General features: G+C 41.5%; 1 protein-coding gene across 1 annotated transcript in view; it reads right to left on the reverse strand.

Moving 5' to 3' along the window:
- The window catches only part of COCH (cochlin), a 33,004-nt gene extending 24,999 nt beyond the window's left edge, over window positions 1-8,005 (reverse strand). Inside the window, exons 1-4 of the mRNA XM_081862153.1 lie at window positions 7,533-8,005; window positions 7,287-7,319; window positions 7,046-7,090; window positions 141-297 (exon numbers count right to left, since the gene is read on the reverse strand). Of these exons, the coding sequence (XP_081718279.1) occupies window positions 141-297; window positions 7,046-7,090; window positions 7,287-7,311 (227 nt within the window). The 5' untranslated portion in view covers window positions 7,312-7,319; window positions 7,533-8,005. The remainder of the gene's footprint in view (window positions 1-140; window positions 298-7,045; window positions 7,091-7,286; window positions 7,320-7,532) is intronic.
- Between the last annotated feature and the right edge of the window lie 10,995 nt (window positions 8,006-19,000).

A 19,000-nucleotide genomic window follows, 5' to 3' on the forward strand; every position in this document is an offset into this window, starting at 1 on the left:
TTTTAAAGTTGTGTTTTTATAATGTTATAGCCCACCCTGAGGCCTTATGGTGAAGGGTGAGTAAGAAATGTGATTAGTAACAACAACAGCATGGGAAACTGACCCCTAATTTTCACTGAACTATTGATAATCAGGCTTACCTGTGAACGGCAGCTCCACAAACGCTGGAAAGGGAGGCGTACGCAACATTCCCATACACTTGGAATTGCCATATAGGACAGTCCGATGGGCAGAGGACATCTATATTATTTTTTCTGAGATCCAGTCCTCTGGTAAAGCATGAGACAGCTGACAGGACTGCAGAGGAAAATAAAGAGGTGGCATATAAAACATAAAGCCTAACAGAAAAACCAGTATTCAATTGCAGCGCAGCCAGTCTACCTCTATGAATACTTCATTAAGTGTAAATTCATATATCTTATTTACTTACGGCATTTGTACCTCACCCTTTAGCCAAAATGCTCTCAAGAGTGGCTTACAAAAATCATTTCTAAGGCAGCCCCTGCCCTCAGGCTTGAAATCTAAAAAGACATGACACACAAGGAAAAAAGAGTGGGAGGGAGGAGGGTAAAGCAAGCTCAGGAGCAAGTCCTTAAAGTGACAGTTCTCAAAGTTATGGCTGATGTCAGTGGCAGTTTTGAAGTACTCTTCACCCCCACATCATATCCAAGAGCATGGCAATGTTTAAGCAGATGGAGGATAAGGCGACTCCTGCCACACAGTTCTTTCCTCAGACAGCTGACTTGAGAGCAGCTTAAATGTAACAGCAACATATTGTCTAATAGGCCACATTTGCATCATCAGAGCACTGACAGTACAGTTCTTTTGTTTCATCATCCCCAATTCCTTACCGCTTAGCAATTATTTGCCTCCTTTGAATTTGAAAACAGAGCATTAGTTTTTGTGTGTGTGTCACTGGACACATTAGGTATTGATGAATTTTACCTACCTCAAATTACTGTTTTCAGGACTAGTTTGCATTCACAAGTCAGAACACTGAAGTGCAATGCAATATAACACTTATTGGTGTTCACCTAGCCTGCCCTTTCAATGAGAAGCCAGGGTGTTCTCTTTCATGTTAATTTGTCATTTTAACCTCATAGCAGGGCATTAGCGAAATCTTGTATTGGTTTAATCTTCACATAAACCCATGGGTCTTTGGCACTGCTTGCTGCCAGGATTCTCAAAGTTTGTGACAGGCCTTTGGCAGGATATCCTTTTTATTAGCCATGTGTTTGCAGACTATTGAAAATGTGGCAGGTCAGTTACTTTCCACTGACTCCCTGGAATTCACGTTAGCCCTACTTGCTACGAATAACGTTGGTTCCGTGTGCACTAGTAAGACTCTTCATATTCAAAGATGGGAAATGTATTTGTCTACATGTGTGGACTATCTGTGTTGTTTTGGGTTGTGACATTGGCACCAGGTCACTGCAAAGTGGTGTGACATGTTTTCAATTACTTTGTGGCTTTTGATGTGTCTTGCTAATTGTGTAGTGGCATAACAAATCATCGGGCTGGGTTATAAATGATCTTGCACCAATTTTCCATTCATTCTTCTGTGGTTTAGCAATTCTGTTTCTGTTTTGAATTAATTACCATAAATTCACATTTGGGAATTTTTAGTTTATGTTAATTATATTAGTACTATAGTGCTATTCTATTTTGTGCAATAATTTGGTGTGGAAATCAGTTTTAGGAGATCAATTTAAAAATCCAAGTTACAGGGGCTACATTTTCACAAGCAACTAAAGGAAATCCAGCATTCCATTCCCTTTTGTGCTTTAAAAAAGTCTACCCAAATCTAGCTATGCCATGGTAGATTAGTTTATCGTTATGTTTGGTTATTGGGTTATTGGTTATTATAAAGTACTGAAAAGTTATCTCATCTCTTTTTATTGCAATTTTCTGTATTTTTACTGAAGTAAGGGATACAAGATTAAATAACTGTAAAATCTACATTCTTCCATACAGCACAGAAACACATCAGTTTAGTATAACTCATTAATAGAATCAAATTTATTTCTGTTTTATTTCCAGTTTTTTAAAAATAAATTACAGTGCAATCTCATAAGTGTGTTTAAAAGTTAACTGTAGAATTGCAGTATTTGTAGGACGATATAAGTTTCTCTATTGAACCTATAAAAGAAAAAGAAAGTTTTTAAACATGTTTATAGGCTTCATGAAAATTTCTTGTAAGACAATTGTAAATTACCACCTTGATCCACTGAGGTTGGAGGCAATGTAAAAAGATGCAGCTTCTGGGGCTGCATATTTGCACCTAGCTCTTGAGGTTGTATGTGAAGTTCTGAATGGTAATCATATTCACATGACCTTTACATATGATCAGCACATAATTTTGATAACACCAAGTAGATGTGCAGCATCTAGAAATGCACAGATGTGTATAGAGCATCACAAAAAAGCCTACTGCTACATATGCAATTATTGCTGAAAATTATATTTCAAAAGGTATTTGATACAATAGTTGTGCTATAATTTTCCTGGATATTAAAACCAAAGTTAAAATCAACTTTTTGGTCCTTCAGTAGTCACTATGTTGCAGATAATGGTCAACAAGTTCCATGGCCATTTCATTATTCTCCACCTCACTGATTGATTTATTATGGTTTATTGCTATATTTATAGCCATGGCCACCAACCTGAATGGCTTTAAAAGGGGATTAGGCATCGAAGGAGGACAAGGTTATCAGCGCCTTAGTAACCTGTAGCTTGATGACTATATTACCTCCATAATCTGAGGCAGCATTCCTCTGAATACCAATTGCTGGGGATCATGAATAAAAAGGTAAAGGGACCCCTGACCATTAGGTCCAGTCGTGGCCGACTCTGGGGTTGCGGTGCTTATCTCGCTTTATTGGCCAAGGGAGCCGGCGTACAGCTTCCGGGTCATGTGCCCAGCATGACTAAGCCGCTTCTGGCGAACCAGAGCAGCACACGGCAACGCCGTTTACCTTACCACCGGAGCGGTACCTATTTACCTACTTGCACTTTTGACGTGCTTTTGAACTGCTAGGTTGGCAGGAGCTGGGACCGAGCAACAGGAGCTGACCCCGTCACGGGGATTCGAACCGCCGACCTTCTGATCGGCAAGTCCTAGGCTCTGTGGTTTAACCCACAGCGCCCCCCAGAGAGACCTATAGCACTCGTGTTCTCCTTGTGGAGATATTTGTTTTTTTTATTTTTATGACTACAGTGGTACCTTAGGTTACATACGCTTCAGGTTACATAAGCTTCAGGTTACAGACTCCGCTAACCCAGAAATAGTACCTCAGGTTAAGAACTTTGCTTCAGGATGAGAACAGAAATCAGGCTCCGGCGGCGCGGCAGCAGCAGGAGGCCCCATTAGTTAAAGTGGTGCTTCAGGTTAAGAACAATTTCAGGTTAAGTACAGATCTCCGGAACGAATTAAGTACTTAACCTGAGATACCACTGAAGTTCTAAACCACACTCTCATATAAAATATGACAAGGCAACCTAAAAACAATAGAAGTGTAAAAAGAAGCAGCAGAAGCAGAAGTGGCAAAGAATCTCAGGTTTGAAAGGCTTGTTTGAAGAATACAGTTATTAAAAGATGCCTGAAATTGAACAGAGTTCCCACAAGCATCTGGCTGGCCACTGTGAGAAGCTGATCAGAATTTTGGACTTGACAGGCCTTTGTGCTAACCAAGCAAGACTCCTCTTATGTTATTATGTAAAATGGCCATATCTCAGACAATAGTGTTCAAGTTATTGCCAGAAATATAAAAATGGTTCAAATTTGCATTATGTTACCTATGTTCCCCTTACAGAGCAAAGAAGGTGTATCACAGACAACTGTTACTAACAGATATCCAATGCAGTATACTCTTTCCAGATCCTTATAATAACTTCGAATGGGACAAAGGTTCAAAAAGTATATTTTGATTTTAACGTCCAAGGAAGTCATGGCACAAACAGCAGGTCAAATACCTTTCCAATATAATTTTCAGCTGTATTTAAGATACTACTGCTATTATACACAACCTTTTTGTTCTTATTTTGACACCTTTGGTCTTTCTTTTCCAATACGTTCTTCCAGAGTCACTACCTCTTTTTTAGAATTCATTCTACTTGTATAAAAGGAAAAAGAAAGCATTCTTGAGCTTACATAGCTGCTTTCTCCAGATATCTACAGTACAAGAAACCTTTGTAACAATCTTGCTTAGGTCCTTTATGGGTTTGCCAACTCCTACAACTGATGAGCTTCTCCATTGTCAAAGGTCAAATCCTCATACTTTGCTTACAAAAATACACCAAAAACCTCACTCACCATTTTGGAAAGAGTTCTGTGTTCTCCTTCCAGTGCTGATGGAGCTTAGAAATACACATGGATGTTTTCATCTCCATTTCTGTTTAATGATTAATTAATTCTTCACTGGAAACATGATCCTTAATCAAAAGAATTTTCATTTCTTCAGCATCAGTGGATCCATTTATTTTATTTATTGTCTGAATAGTGCCCTTTAACGGAGGTGTGTAGCTTCTTGGGTTCTCCTGTTCTTCTTAGTAGTAGAATTCCATTTCTTAGAAATATAATTGTGTGTAACACATTTTTCCTTCACACTTGTTCCAATAATATTTGCATTGAGTCCAAAATAGTAAGCACCTTTTACCATTATTTATTATTTCTTACAGCCATGAAATATTCAGATGTTCTTAAATGTAAAGTCTATTCAGTTATGCCATTGGATGCTTCTCAATATCTCACACAATCTACAGCTATTATTCACACTGGAACATTCTAGGTTTTCATCCTGTCGTAAGTCACTTAGAGGCTTTTTCGTATAAGGTGACAGATAAATTAAATAATAAATAATAATTAACTGAAAATATGTATTTATTTGATCAATAGTCTTGTACACTTCATCACTGGTGATAAGGTTCAAGAGAGAATTTACTCAATGCATAACTTCCTCTATCCATCTCCAGTAACTTTTCCAGAACTACTGCTGTGTGTTGCTATTACCTAAATAATCCACAAGGAAATCAATCCTATTGTCATCTAGAAAACCAAATGAACAGAGGCTTTAGTGGTAGCCTATAGTGAACACAATTATTTTCTGCTTGCCATAAAAATGTCAAAAAAAGATTCTACTCCTGCTATTTATACATGGGCAATTTCCATATTAACCTTAGACACAAGTAATATTGCAATTTTTTATCCTGCGAAGTTTTGCGTTGGAAGTGATATTAAACTAAGAGTGCTACAGTAGTTATCTTTAGACTCACAAATATAACTTTTTCCAAGTCACAAATGCAACACCTGGACCACAATAGTTTTGCCACTTGTTCTGCTCAGGAGAAGAAAAAAGAGCAGTACCAGAGAGTAAAACAACAACAAACAACAAGAAGCAAGGAATGAAACAGGTGCTTTAAAAATGAACATTTATTATGACAAACAAGTCCAGCACATAGAATCATAGAATTGTAGAGTTGGAAGGGACCACGAGGGTCATCCAGTCCAACCCCCAGCAATGCAGGAATCTTTTCACACAATCTGGGGCTCGAACTCACTACCCTGAGATTAAGCATCTCATGCTCTACCAAGTGAGCTAGTCACATCTCATTGTTATCAGACAGAAGATTCCAGTGGAAGGAAAACTAACACAGCTGTAAGCATATTTACTCATAAGTCCCACTGAGTTCCATAAGATTTACTCTCCAGTAAGTGTGTGTAGGATTGCAGTTTAAGCAGACCGCAGTAGTCCAAGCAATTGGAGCAACATGTTGAAATGTTTTGGACTTAAGTCTGTTTTCATTTCCCAGAGCACCTGTTTGAAACCTGCCCTGCCCTTCTAGTTTCTTCACTAGATCTGTGCATGCAGCAGGTTGCATGCTTTTCTCCTTTCAAATATCCCAGCAAGGAAACTAATACTTTTTGAAAATCAGGGAAGTTTCCAAAAGCAGTTTCTGATGCCACAACTATAGGGGCATGGGTGAGGGAGAGGATATCAGGACTCCATAGTTGCTTTTTAAAACTGTTGATAAATACACCTGCTGTTCCATAGGGTATCACAGCGCCATTAGACTCTGACTTTATATAAAAGTGTAAGTATTCATGTTTAGCTTTGAAAAAGATGCAAACGGACAGAGTTTTGCCTTACTCAAAACATTCATGCATACACACACACACACACACACACACTCATATTCATCTATATTCTCTTACGGGATGAAAATATTTGATCATGCATGTTAACAGGGAAGGGTGTTAAGCTATCTTTGCCATTTAGCCCTTAAATAAGAATGTACAGTGGTACCTCGGGTTACATACGCTTCAGGTTACATACGCTTCAGGTTACAGACTCCACTAATGCAGAAATAGTACATCGGGTTAAGAACATTACTTCAAGATGAGAACAGAAATCGTGCTCCAGCAGCGTGGCAGCAGCAGGAGGCCCCATTAGCTAAAGTGGTGCTTCAGGTTAAGAACAGTTTCAGGTTAAGTACGGACCTCCGGAACGAATTAAGTACTTAACCTGAGGTACCACTGTACTTTACCTATCACTAACAGAAGATCAAATTAGGATGAAGAAAAATAAAGCTACAGATTATTGACAGGCATTGACTGATTACATAGCAATTCATCTTTACTGGGTGTAGAACCATGGAATCATAGAATCATAAGAGTAGGAAAGGACCCAAGGGTCCATAGCTGCCAAGGTTTCCCTTTTTTAAGAGAAATTCCCTTATTCCGAATAGGATTCCTTACAAGAAAAGGGAAAAGTTGACAGCTATGCAAGGGTCATCTAGTCCAACCCTCTGCAAAGCAAGAATAGCAGGACACTTAAAAATACATTCCGGATATCCTAATCATGGACTACAGATAGTTTCTTGCAGGGGAAGGAGGTTGTGAAGCAACTTGGAAATGGCAAGATCTCCCAAGACACATTTCTGCATGCATCATGTACAGCTTCCGCATGCACCTGTTCATGCGCCCCGCGCAGCAAACTTATTTGCAACTGAGAAAGGATCCCCCCCCCCCCATTTTTTCTTAACTCACCCGAGCTCTCTTCGGCCTTCGCAGGGCTGGCTAGAAAGACGACACCTGCCATCAAGAGAGGAGAGCGGGGTCGTCAAAGGGAGTCCCGAGGGGGAAAGCAGGCTAATGCTGAGCAGAGGAGGCACGGGGGCTTGTTGTGAAGAGCCCCCCCCTCCCCGAGGGGAAATCATGTGCGAAAGCCTCTCTCCGAATCCCCAACCCAACCCAGCTCCGGGATCCAGCACGAGTTAAAAATACCCACCCAGGAAGAGCAGGACCGGAGCCATGGCTGCACCTAGGCAAAAAGAGGAGAAGGCACAGAGTCAGCCCCGACAGGGTTAATCAGAGGAGCTCTTCTTCACGCGCGCGCCCCCTCCCACCTCCCCACACTGGAGGAGACGGAGGGGGAGACCATCTTTTTGGTGAGGGGGGTAGCAGTCGCTCTTGGCTCCTGATTGGCGCCAACGGATAATGGCGACGGGGGTGGGGGGAGGCACAACTATTTTACCTCGGGTTTTCGCAACCGGTGGAATGGTCGCGCCGGGGAAATTGAGAAAGGCGCGAAAAAGAAGAAGAAGAATGCGCGCCTCTTTGGGCCGCCCCTGCTGAGGCGAAAGGCAGGCAGGCAGGCAGGCGGGCGGGCAGCGAGTGATGCTGGAGGAGAAGCAGCCACGGCCGCAGGGATGTCTGCCTGGACCAGCGCTGCGCGTCGAGGGGACCGCGCGCGCTGGCTTTAAACCCTGCCCAGGCGCATGAGCACTAGTGGGAAGACCTCGGCCGCCTCCTGGGTGGCCTGGGAAGGCGGCTGACCCGCCGGAGTGGGGTGGGGGCGTGGGGAGAGGGAGGGCGCGGAGGAGCCCCGGGTGGGCCCGAGCCCTTGGCAGCTGGCGCTTCTGAAGAGGCGGCAGCTGCCGCGCGCGGGAAGCGCCTGGGAAGCCGGCAGGTGCGCTCTCGGGCTCCACTCGTTTCCCGCGCTGCTCGGGAAACTCGGAGGGCCTCGCCTGGCATTTATTTCTCCTCTGCCCCCAGCTCTGAAGCAAAGCAGAGCCCCCCCCAACCTTTGTTTTCGCGGGGCCAGGGGTCGTTTGGAGGCCTTAAACCCAGCCAGCCTTTCCCGAGGCGGTGGCGCCTTCCCATGTGCCTGGCACGCGGGAGAGCGAGGGATGGCGTCCGTGCCGGACTTACGTATAAGCTAAACAAGCTACAGCTTAGGGCCCCACTCTCTTGGGGCCCCCCAAAAAAATTTTAAGGGAAAAAACACCTTTACATTTTGAAAATATAAGATAAAAAACAAATAAAATGAAACTTGCATACAGCAACAGTGTTTTGTGTTGTGTAGGCTCCTATTTGTTATGTGCAATGGCTTTAGATACCTATTAGGTCCATAAATTACCATATAGCATATATTCAACACAAGAAACAGTGACAATTTGTTGTTGACCAAGGACAGCTGGACATATAAAGGGCCTCATTACCTTCAGTAGCTCAGGGCCTCATCAAACCTAAATCCGGCCCTGGGTGGTGTGCTCGGGGCCGGAGGGACACTGGCTGAAAGGGCTCCGTCTGTACAAGTCAACTTCCCTTGCACTCCATGGACTGATTTCCTCCTCGCAAGCAGCTGGAGCCATGAGATAGTGAACCAGAAAACAAGCAATCCACCTCCAGCCCATTGTTGTCCACTCTTGACTGGCAACACACGTGTGCGTGCACACACACACACACACACACACACACACAGAGTGTGTGGGGACTTCTGCCTGCATCTTGAGAGCTGCTATTGTAGCTTGGGTTCAGCATTGTGGTGGCCAACTAGGATGGTGTAAAATGTGTCTCATCCAGTGCTTTTTTTCTAAAATGTTTAGGAGTACTCTCATTTTTGACTCAAGTTCAAAGAATAAAAGGTCTGCCTTTACTTAGATGGTCTTGGGTACCAATACTAGTGATTGAATTAGTCTGCATTTCAGCGCTTCAGTGATCACATACGCAGCCCAACAAGACAATGACAAAAATCCACCGACAGCATACATATGGCAAACCTGATCCAAAACACCCACCCACCCCACTCACACATGAAAACAAAGATCACCATAGCCAATCACAAACAATCACACCCTAGGCCAACCCCAACCTCTCTCACCACCAAAGGAGCACAAGTGTATAACAAAACCTTCACAAACGACGCTGACACAAAACCCCACAGATATTAAGTGTAACAGAAATATCGCCATGCGACCCCACCCCCACTCCACCTCTTTCCCCCTCTTCTTCCTAATGTCTCAACAAATGAAACAGAACTGTAAAAAATGTTACTTGGGAAAAAAGAGAGAGAGAGAGAGAGAGAGAGATACATGGCACATACTTTTGTAACCCAATAAAATCTTTAATAAAAATACTTTTTTAAAAAAGTGCTTAAATAGCATATGAGATACAATAACTGCATTCTCCCTAGATGTGCCCTTCCTGTGAGTTTGATGTGTGCAAAGGTTCTGAATTCTACCCTACATTCATAATTTCTATATTCTAGCTGGTTAGATTTCTGCTTTAAAATCAAGCATGTATTCTTCTAACATCTTATGATATTACTTGTGAATTGCCCCGGAGGACTTTTTTGTTGCTTTAAAAGGCAGCATTAGAAAACACACACGCAAACCTCACAGAAAAGAGCCTTTCACACCTTCAATATACGCATGTGTATACATGCGAAAGTATATGTTTTTGTATTTGGAAAGGAAATGAAGAAAAGGGAAATGAAGAAAATGAGAAAGCCTAACAGCTGAACTCATCCTGAGTTCAAGGGGGTTGGCTCCCAGGTAAGTGAGTATATATAGGATTTTCTAAATTTAGTAATAAAACTATATGTAATTAGATTAAATAAATTTATATCATGCCTTTCCTCCCCAAGGAGCCCAGGGTGAATGGTAGCCTTCATGGCTCTATACTAGTGTTATTGGAACCATCAGGGTATATATTTCCTGGGAGGACAGTTGTATCTCCTGCCTCCATTTGTATGAGAAGAGTTAGGTTGTTGATTATAACATTGCAGGATTTGGTCTTTGGGGCCCTTCGCTACCTTCAAGGGCTGCAGGTGAAGGTAAATGCGCTGTGTGGTTCCTTGAGGTTAAATTCTGTCATGTGTCTAAGGTTTTTATCCCCTGCCTCTGAAGAGTCTGGAATATAGATGTCGTGACATTCCAAGCCAGGAAGATTATGTCAGCAGCCTTGGCCATAAACGGAACTTGGTAATCCGCACAAATGTCCTGGTATATCAAAACAAAAGTGGTGAATGGACAACCAAATCCTCTGTTTTTGAAGGATGATATTATTTCCTTCCCTGTAGCGCAGCACATCTACGGTAATTACCAGGATGACATGAAAAATTTGTCCCCTTTTCTGTCCCATTTAATAAAATTTGTTGGCTAAATTGTTGCACCCCTAAGATCCAACATTTGACATGAGCGGGCTTGGTTTTGAAATATGTACAATGATGCCAGTTAGTAACTTGTTTACAAGATTGCACTTGGAAGTACATTTTGATGAACTAGTGAAAATATAAACACAAGTATGACCACTTGTAAAATAAAAAAATGTTGATTTAGAAAACATCCTACAAGACACAAATATTTGCAAAAGCATGACCGTTTGGTGTATTGTTACATTAGCTAATCTTCCTTGCGTTTGTTTTCCAGACTCCTGGATAAAATTGACTGTTGAATAAGGTACTTGGGCTTGCAAAAACCAGTTGCTCATTGTGACGTACTAAATCACTGTCTGCAATCTTACTGTCAGGTATTTGTGGTTAGGCTTCAGTTAAACTGAGAGCTGGTACACACCATATTTTTCAGATTATCAAATATTAGAATGACATTAAAAATGGTTTATGCTGAAATACAAATGAAACTGAAGAGAATCAGTATGAATACATAAATAAATACTGGCATATATATTGGGTTTTCTTGTTTTAATTGGTTTTAATTGAACGTATGTTTTTGTTTTGTTTTTGTAAAGATGCTTTGAGTTGCCTGTGGCAAGAAAAAGCATCCAATAAATTTAACTAATTAACAACAACAACAACAAACTGGATATAGTATATTTACAGTGTATGGTATATTGTTATAGCTATTTTCCTAACCATATAAAAACATTTTTTTACTGAATTACCTGAAAGTATTAGGATATAATATTAGGAAAAGAGTCTGTTTCCTGTACAACTTCACAATCTGCTAGAGACTTCTGAAACTGATCTGACAGTTTCCAGTACGATACAATTAATGTTTACACTTTCCGTTGTACAGGCCTTTACCTGCAGCCTTTGTCTAGCAATTTGCTTCTTAGGTGATAGCCTCTGTATCAGATTCCGATGCTAAGTTGTACCATGGAATAATATTTTTAGACATTAATTTTAATCTGGAAGTTTTCAGTACCCAGTACACAGTCGGGCAGAAATAATTCAATTCATTATATAAGCTTGTTCTTACACCAGCTGTTCTCAGTCTGATTGCTAACCCTTTTCTGAACTAGAAAGACAAAATGTTTCATTCTTTAAGGATTCAGTAGAGTCTTAGGTAAATATTTAATTTCAGGTGAAGCTGCATTCGGCTGTTGTCCTGATCAGGATGCATCCTGGCAGAACTTGGCTCCAGTTCTGTTGCTAAGTTGACTTTTGCTTCTTCTGGCTCTGCTACTGATGCTGTTTCTTCCACTTCCTCTGCTAATGATGATCTGAATATTCTGGGGGCAGAAACAAACCCATGAGTGTTCTTTCGGTTGACAACTGAGAAAGCTAGAATTTAATAATAATAATAATAATAATAATAATAATAATAATAATAATAATAATATCTTTATTGTCATTGCCCCCTCTCGGGGACAACGAAATTACTTGGCTGCTCCATCCACCCAGGTAGGGCACTCCACTCAAAATCAGAACAACTATAAAAACACTAATTATTTTATTTTTATTTTATTTTATTATTTTATTTTACCTTTCTTAAGCTAGCATGCTGTAGTGGTTAAGAAAGGTGGACTTGTAATCTGGTGAACTGGGTTTGTTTCCCCGCTCCTCCACATCCAGCTGCTGGGTGACCTTGGGCTAGTCACACTTCTCTGAAGTCTCTCAGCCTCACTCACCTCACAGAGTGTTTGTTGTGGGGGAGGAAGGGAAAGGAGATTGTTAGCCACTTTGAGACTCCTCCTAAGGCTGAGAGGGGGTGAGTGACTGATCCAAGGGAATGCCATATGTGAGCAGGGAACTAAATCCAATTGCAAGTCCCAAAACATTATCCATTATACCAAATAGGCTCTCTTAGAACTTGAAAGAGACCCTAAAGCAAAAGTAGCACATGCAAAGGAAGGGGAACATTGTTGGAGGCAGAGGAGCAAAAAGATGCCAACCTTCAATAGCATGACACAATTGTTCTGTATGAGCACAGTAAACATAGTTAATATCAGTTGGAATGTAACAGTCTCAGCACAGGATTCATAATTGCTTTCCTGTTCTCTTCTCTCCAGCCAGGACTATGTATAGCTATAGACTGAGTTTGATGATGGTAGTGTATAGTTAAACAAAAACAGCAAAAGGGAATCATTGTACCTATAAAGACTGAAACTGTTAAGTTGTGGGCGAACATATCAGACGACACAGCGATTTTTCCAAAGCAGCTCTTTATTTGTAAGCTGGAACAGAACTGAACTGAGGAGCTCAGTCAGCCTGCTTATATAGATCTCCAGCACAATCGTAACTGTTGCAACTTTCTAAAACTATCCAATCACTGAACGTCTCTTTCGATCCTTCATTTGCATACAAACTATCCAATCACTGAACGTCACTTTCGATCCTTCATTTGCATAACTATCTACAGTATCCCCCTGCTGGCCCAGGGTGAGAACTTCAGTACATAACAGAAACATGTAATGGCTCTAAGATAAAACTGAACACATTTATGTATGGAAATGGCTGTATAGGATTTTTCTCAATAATCCGATGCATTGCTGGCTATTCATTGCATCTGATCCATGTTGCACAAGCCCTAAGCTGAGCCTGCATTAGTCTCCTGCCCATCTGCATGGCAGAAGGAGAAAACTGTGTCATTATAGACTCTGCTGTCTACATGGCATTTTATGTATCTGATGAAAGTATGTGAAATTACACGTAAATTAAAACATCCATATTTGAACAAAAAAGAAATCCCATTAAAACAATATGATTTGTTTGCCGTTATGTTAATTATTATGTGAAAGACTTATACCATCATTGGATGGAAAAATGCTTCAGCTGCAACTATTTCAAAATTTTGTATTTTGCTTACTTCAGTGGGAGCAGGCAATGTGAGAGTGAAGGGTTATTACTATATGGTCTGTTTTATTCTTCTTTCATTCTTGAGTTCAGTTCCTTTGCTATTTATTTATTTCCTCCTGCTCCTCTCTCTTCTGCCAATCTATTCTGGTAACCAGCACTGGAAAACTCAGTTAGAACAGTAAATCAAAGGAGACATGGATTTTGTTTCTTTCCCTTTTTGTTTCAAAAGAAAAATTACCAAAGAACTAAGTCTAGCTTTTGACATCATTTTCTTAAGTGTTGCCTTTTGTTGTTGTACAACTTAATACTATGCACTTTTACTTGGAAAATATGGTGCACTGTCTCTGCCAGCATCCGTAAACCTTTATATTCCCATCCTCATCCCCACCAGGGGCACTGACTTGTCCCCCACATTGAAGGGGCCCAGCATCGCATGACATCATATGTGCATCATGCACAATCAGGGTGTGTATGAACCAGGCACCCCACCCCGCAGAGATCCCCAATCTGCCCTACTGGCGGTGGGGGATGGGCATGTTTGCAGGCAGAAGGCCAATCTGTTGGGGGGGGGACTCAGCTCCCTGCCCACAAATATTGAGGGGGCTGAAGCCCATTCTGCCTCCTGTAGTTGGTGCCCCTGAGCACCACCATAATCACACACTCGTTCCTGTCAACAAAGGCCAAGATTTCAGGTAAACTGATGATTTAAAAGCCATTAGTTTGCATATAATCCCACCCAAAAAACATACAATATTTAGCTTTTAACTGTTGTAGCCCTTCTTCTTCTTCTTCCTCTTCCTCTTCCTCTTCCTCTTCCTTTTCCTCTTCCTCTTCCTCACTTTCCAAGCATACACATGTAAGAGACTGTCCGTTCCCCACACCTACTGGAACATCAAATAAATTTCTCTCATCTCTCCCATCTCTCACCTGGGAGGGGTCCAGTTCTATAACAGTGTAGGCTGGGGTGAATGGCTATAAAGCCACCTCCATCCACCAGCTCCCAACTACATAACTGCATGTTATTTCACACTCCCAACTCCTGGCAAATAACCAGTCAGCACTGACAGCAGACACAAATACCAACCTCACACTAAAAGGGGCCCTGAAGGTCACCGTAAATTCAGCTGCTTATTGCTCCACTCCCTTTCTGCACCTCCTCAAAGTATCTGGTATAACTTGAAAATTGAAAATCATGGGGCTGTTGTGATGACAACAAACTTGGCTCCTGGTACATTGCAAGTTGGCCTGGTCCATCTCATGCTTCATTGACATCTTGTTGGCCAGCATTGCATGCTCTGGCTGCTCTCCCTTGGCTGATAGCTGAAGGACAAGATCCTTTTTGCTCTCACTCTGGCTCATGCCAAGGATTCGCACCCCTGCCAAGCATGTGGCTTAAGTACAGTACCTGGGGACATAGGGTAAAAAGCAGCAAATACAGCAAATCCTAGTAATTCAAAGCCAGAACGTATACAGAGGGAGTTCTTCACAGAGCCTAAATCTAAAAGCGAAGATACCTCATTTGTTCACATCTCATTCTTCATCTGAGAGATGCAAACGCCAATTGAGAGAAAGCTATTTTCTCGATGTAATCTTAGCTTAAAACTCCTGTATTCCTGAAGTTTTGAAATATGACCTGTTTGTTTTAGTATTTTTCCCCCAGTACAAACTTCTGTACTTCTTCACACTTGTAACGGTGCATAGTTTAACTGTGCAGTTTGCTCCTTTAAGATGTATTGTTGTCCACCAACCTGGATGGCTTTAAAACAGGTTTAGACAGGAGAGCCAGGAGAAGGCTCTCAATGCCTACTACATATGATGGTTGTGTTCCACCTCCAATGTGTCCTACTGTGTACCAATTGCTAAGAAACACAAGTGGGGAGAGTGCTGTTGCACTCAGTGCCTTCTTGCAGGCTTCCATAGGCAACTGGTGAAAACAGGATGCTGGAATGGATGGGTCCTTGGTCTGATCCTGTGGAACTTCCCTTATGTTCTTATATTATTATTGTATAATTCCAACACTATGTTATTTCTCTGTTATTGAGCCCATTTAACTCCTTATTAATTTTTGATTCCTATACTATTACATATTGTCTAGTATAATCAGGTTTGGGTTCAGTTTGCATACACCAGGAATGGGGAATCTTTTGGCCTGATGGACCAGATCTTTATCTCTTATTTGTCAGGTGGGCAGAGCCATCCACCATATGATGTCAGCTGATTGACACTGGTCCATGTTGGCCTGTTATGGGAGATAGTTCAAAGGACTTGTTCAGCTCTTCTAAAACACACACAACCAGCTGATTGTCAGTTGCCAACAAATCAATTGTTGAAAAGTGCTGAGCACAGGGTTTGCAAATCACTTTGTGCAGTGCTTCTCAAATGCCTGATATTCAGATTATTGTTGGGTGTATGGGAATAACAACAATGACAACAACAACATTTATACCCTGCCCGTCTGGCTGGGAAGTGATGCACAAAGGGCTTTGAAAGCTCTGTGCTCAGCACTTCCCAAACACCAAAAAGAGATCTTGCAAAGCGCTCTGAGCAGTGCTTCCAAAGCACTCAACAATCAAGTGGTTGTCAGGCATTTGGAAAGCACTGCACTGTACATAGGGATTTTGCAAGTTCTGCCCATTTGCAATTCCTGCAAAGACACTTTTGCTCAAGCCCCACGCCTAATGTCATATATGATCCACCTTGTGCTTACTCTGTTCCTTGAGAGTAAGCCATATCCACCCTGATGAGATATTTCACTGCTTTTACCACAGAGCCTAGGGCTTGCTGGTCAGAAGGTCGGCGGTTCGAATCCCCGCGACAGGGTGAGCTCCCGTTGCTCAGTCCCTGCTCCTGCTAACCTAGCAGTTCAAAAGCACGTCAAAGTGCAAGTAAATAAATAGCAAGAAGGTAAACGGCATTTCCATGTGCTGCTCTGATTCACCAGAAGCAGCTTAGCCATGCTGGCCCATGACCTGGAAGCTGTACGCCAGCTCCCTTGGCCAATAAAGCGAGATGAACGCCGCAACCCCAGGGTCATCCGCGACTGGACCTAACGGTCAGGGGTCCCTTTACCTTTACCTTACAGTAATGTAGCAGAACTGTCCCTTACATTGCAGTCCCTTGTAGCCTTACTTTGTAATAGTCTGTATACTATTCCATGCATTTGTTGAAGTGGACTTTGACTACAAAAGCTTATGACACAATAAATGCTGCAAGACACTTTGTCATTTGTCAGAGCACATTCATGCCTTGTTAATATCAATATTAGTCTCTCTGGAATTTTAAAACTAGCTCTGGTTTTGTTTTGGTTTTTTTTGGCAAGAGAGAACAATCAGTTCAAGGGTTGAAAGCACCACTAATCTTCTGTTTTGCAGATGGCTTAAGGTGTGGCCCTAACAGATGTGGCTGCATTCTTAAACACCAGTCAAAAGAAGTGGCAAATTAAGTGCAATTAAGTGCAATTAAGCCTTTAGGTTACTATTTGGTGTGCACTTAAAACATTGATCATATCCTTCTACTGGGCTTGGTTTTATACATTGGATCACATCACTATAGTGTGAGAAAAACAGACGAGACATATAAAAATAGCTTTGCTGAAGTCCATCTGCAATAGTCATTAAGGTTTTTATCTTTAGATCAACAATTTAGACAATATTAAACATGTCAGAGAAGAAGATGGAGCAGTTATGTAGCTGCTTTGTACATATTGTATAAGCTGCCCAGCTCGTATATTCATTTAGCCATAATAATTGTGGTTTTAAAGAGACTTTGGGGTCCTGTTTTCTATTGTACTTATGGTAGGACTTTCCACCCTCCTTTTACTTGCTGAAGGTTTTCTGTATGATGTTAGTAGTGTCATTGTCAATAATGGTGTACACATACAATATATCAGAAAATTATATAGAATCAGAAGAAAGGATGTGCAGTTCAGCTATTGAGCCAAGCAGAATATATTACTGTTCAGTTCAGTTTTGTTTTATGATGGAGTTGTTGATTAGCTTGTTACTTATTGGACTTCTTTTTATGGAATCTGTAATTTTTGTATCCTGTCATCTTTTCCCTGTAAATTTTTACTGTTATTTTATTTTGTTGCTCCCTGCTCTGGGGCTGAAATATTCAATGACAAGTGGTTTATGAATATGCATTATAACTACTACAGCAAGATAACATTCTGTTGCTAAAATGATTGAATCACACTAGCAGAATAATCTTTGTAAAGGGGATCATATTTCAATAAAGCATTTAGCCTTATGTGCCATTAGACATGTCTAATGGATTGAAGCTGCCAGTGGCACAAACTGTATTTCAAGAAAGATTCCACTAATTCAGGAATGTCTTTGAAAAGTGTTTTAGTAATACTGAAACAACAAACAAATACAATCCCAAACAAACTATACGGCCATCTTGAGTGGTCAGCTGATCCCCAATAGGTGTTAGCACAAGGGAGACATTTTGTAACCTTTGTTCAGTCTGAACAGGGTGTACTCAGGTGACTTCTTCTGAGTGAATGCCCAGCATTCATGGTCTGCTCATAAATCAAGAGGCATTTTGAAGCTCTGCTTCAAAAGAGAGAATGTCACGTCAATGCCAACATCTGCTGGTATGTCAAGAGTGGCCTGAGACGAAAAGTACTGACGGACTGCTGGAATCAAAGAGGACGGAAAGAAGTAAAACTTTATTCAGTCAGGCCAGGGACCGTATCGCCTAATGCTCGCTGGAATCCACGCAGCTCTTTTGCTGCTATTCCAGAGAGAAAGGAAGGGATGAATACAATCTCAACATAGTAGGAATGTTGTGAGATGATAAACATGTAAGTTTCCCACTTACATCTGTTCAAGGCTCCCTTTCCCCACAAAAATCCAACCCCCTTTTTTAAACATAAATAAAACAGTTAAAAACACTTTCATCTCCACCCATCCATTTATTCAGTCTGAGGCATGAACTGGGTTCCCCCACTCAGAGTCTATCCATATTAATATTCCCCTGCATGCAGATTTCTAGATCAGAGCAAGTTTTTCTAACACATGAAATTAAGTTTTAAAAAGTTCCCATTATTTGGCAGGACTTCATCCATCACTCCCAAATCAGACTGCTATTACATTCCTCCTTCTTAAGCTTGCCAGGCCACAACCCAGAGAACCATCTTCTTTTCTTTTCACCCTCTGTGAAGTGATTTCAGCCACAGAATCTCCAGTTTGCCCACTAATCCTCCTCCAGCCCTATCGTTGCACCTTCCTCTTCTCTTTCATCAGCTGTAGGAAGCAGGGTTCTTGGTCCCAGAAAGAAGTGGGGTAGCCTGGGTAGATGGCAGGATGGCATAGATGAACTAATAGAGAAGAGGGCTATAGATGGCTACTAGCCATGATTCTGGCTGCTGGAAACCACAGGAGGGAAAAGAGCTCTTGTGCTTGGATTCTGCTTGCAGGTTCCCTATAGGCACCTGGTTGGCCACTGTGAGAACAGGATGCTGGACTAGATGGGCCTGATCCAGCAGACTTTCCCTGTGTTCTTATGTTCTTATACTTCTTCACAGCTCTGGAGTTAATAACTGTGAAACCAAAACTAAAAACGTAAGTGATTTTTCTACCTGAAGCCAAATCCTAGTGTACCTTTGAGTAGTAAAATGTCCCAAAACAAGGGCTTGTGTGTCTGTATAAGAAGGAAAAGCACTTAGAGAGCAACCC

This window comes from Podarcis erhardii (genome assembly GCF_964252035.2).
Source record: "Podarcis erhardii genome assembly, chromosome: 1".
In the NCBI taxonomy this organism is placed as follows: Eukaryota; Metazoa; Chordata; class Lepidosauria; order Squamata; family Lacertidae; genus Podarcis; species Podarcis erhardii.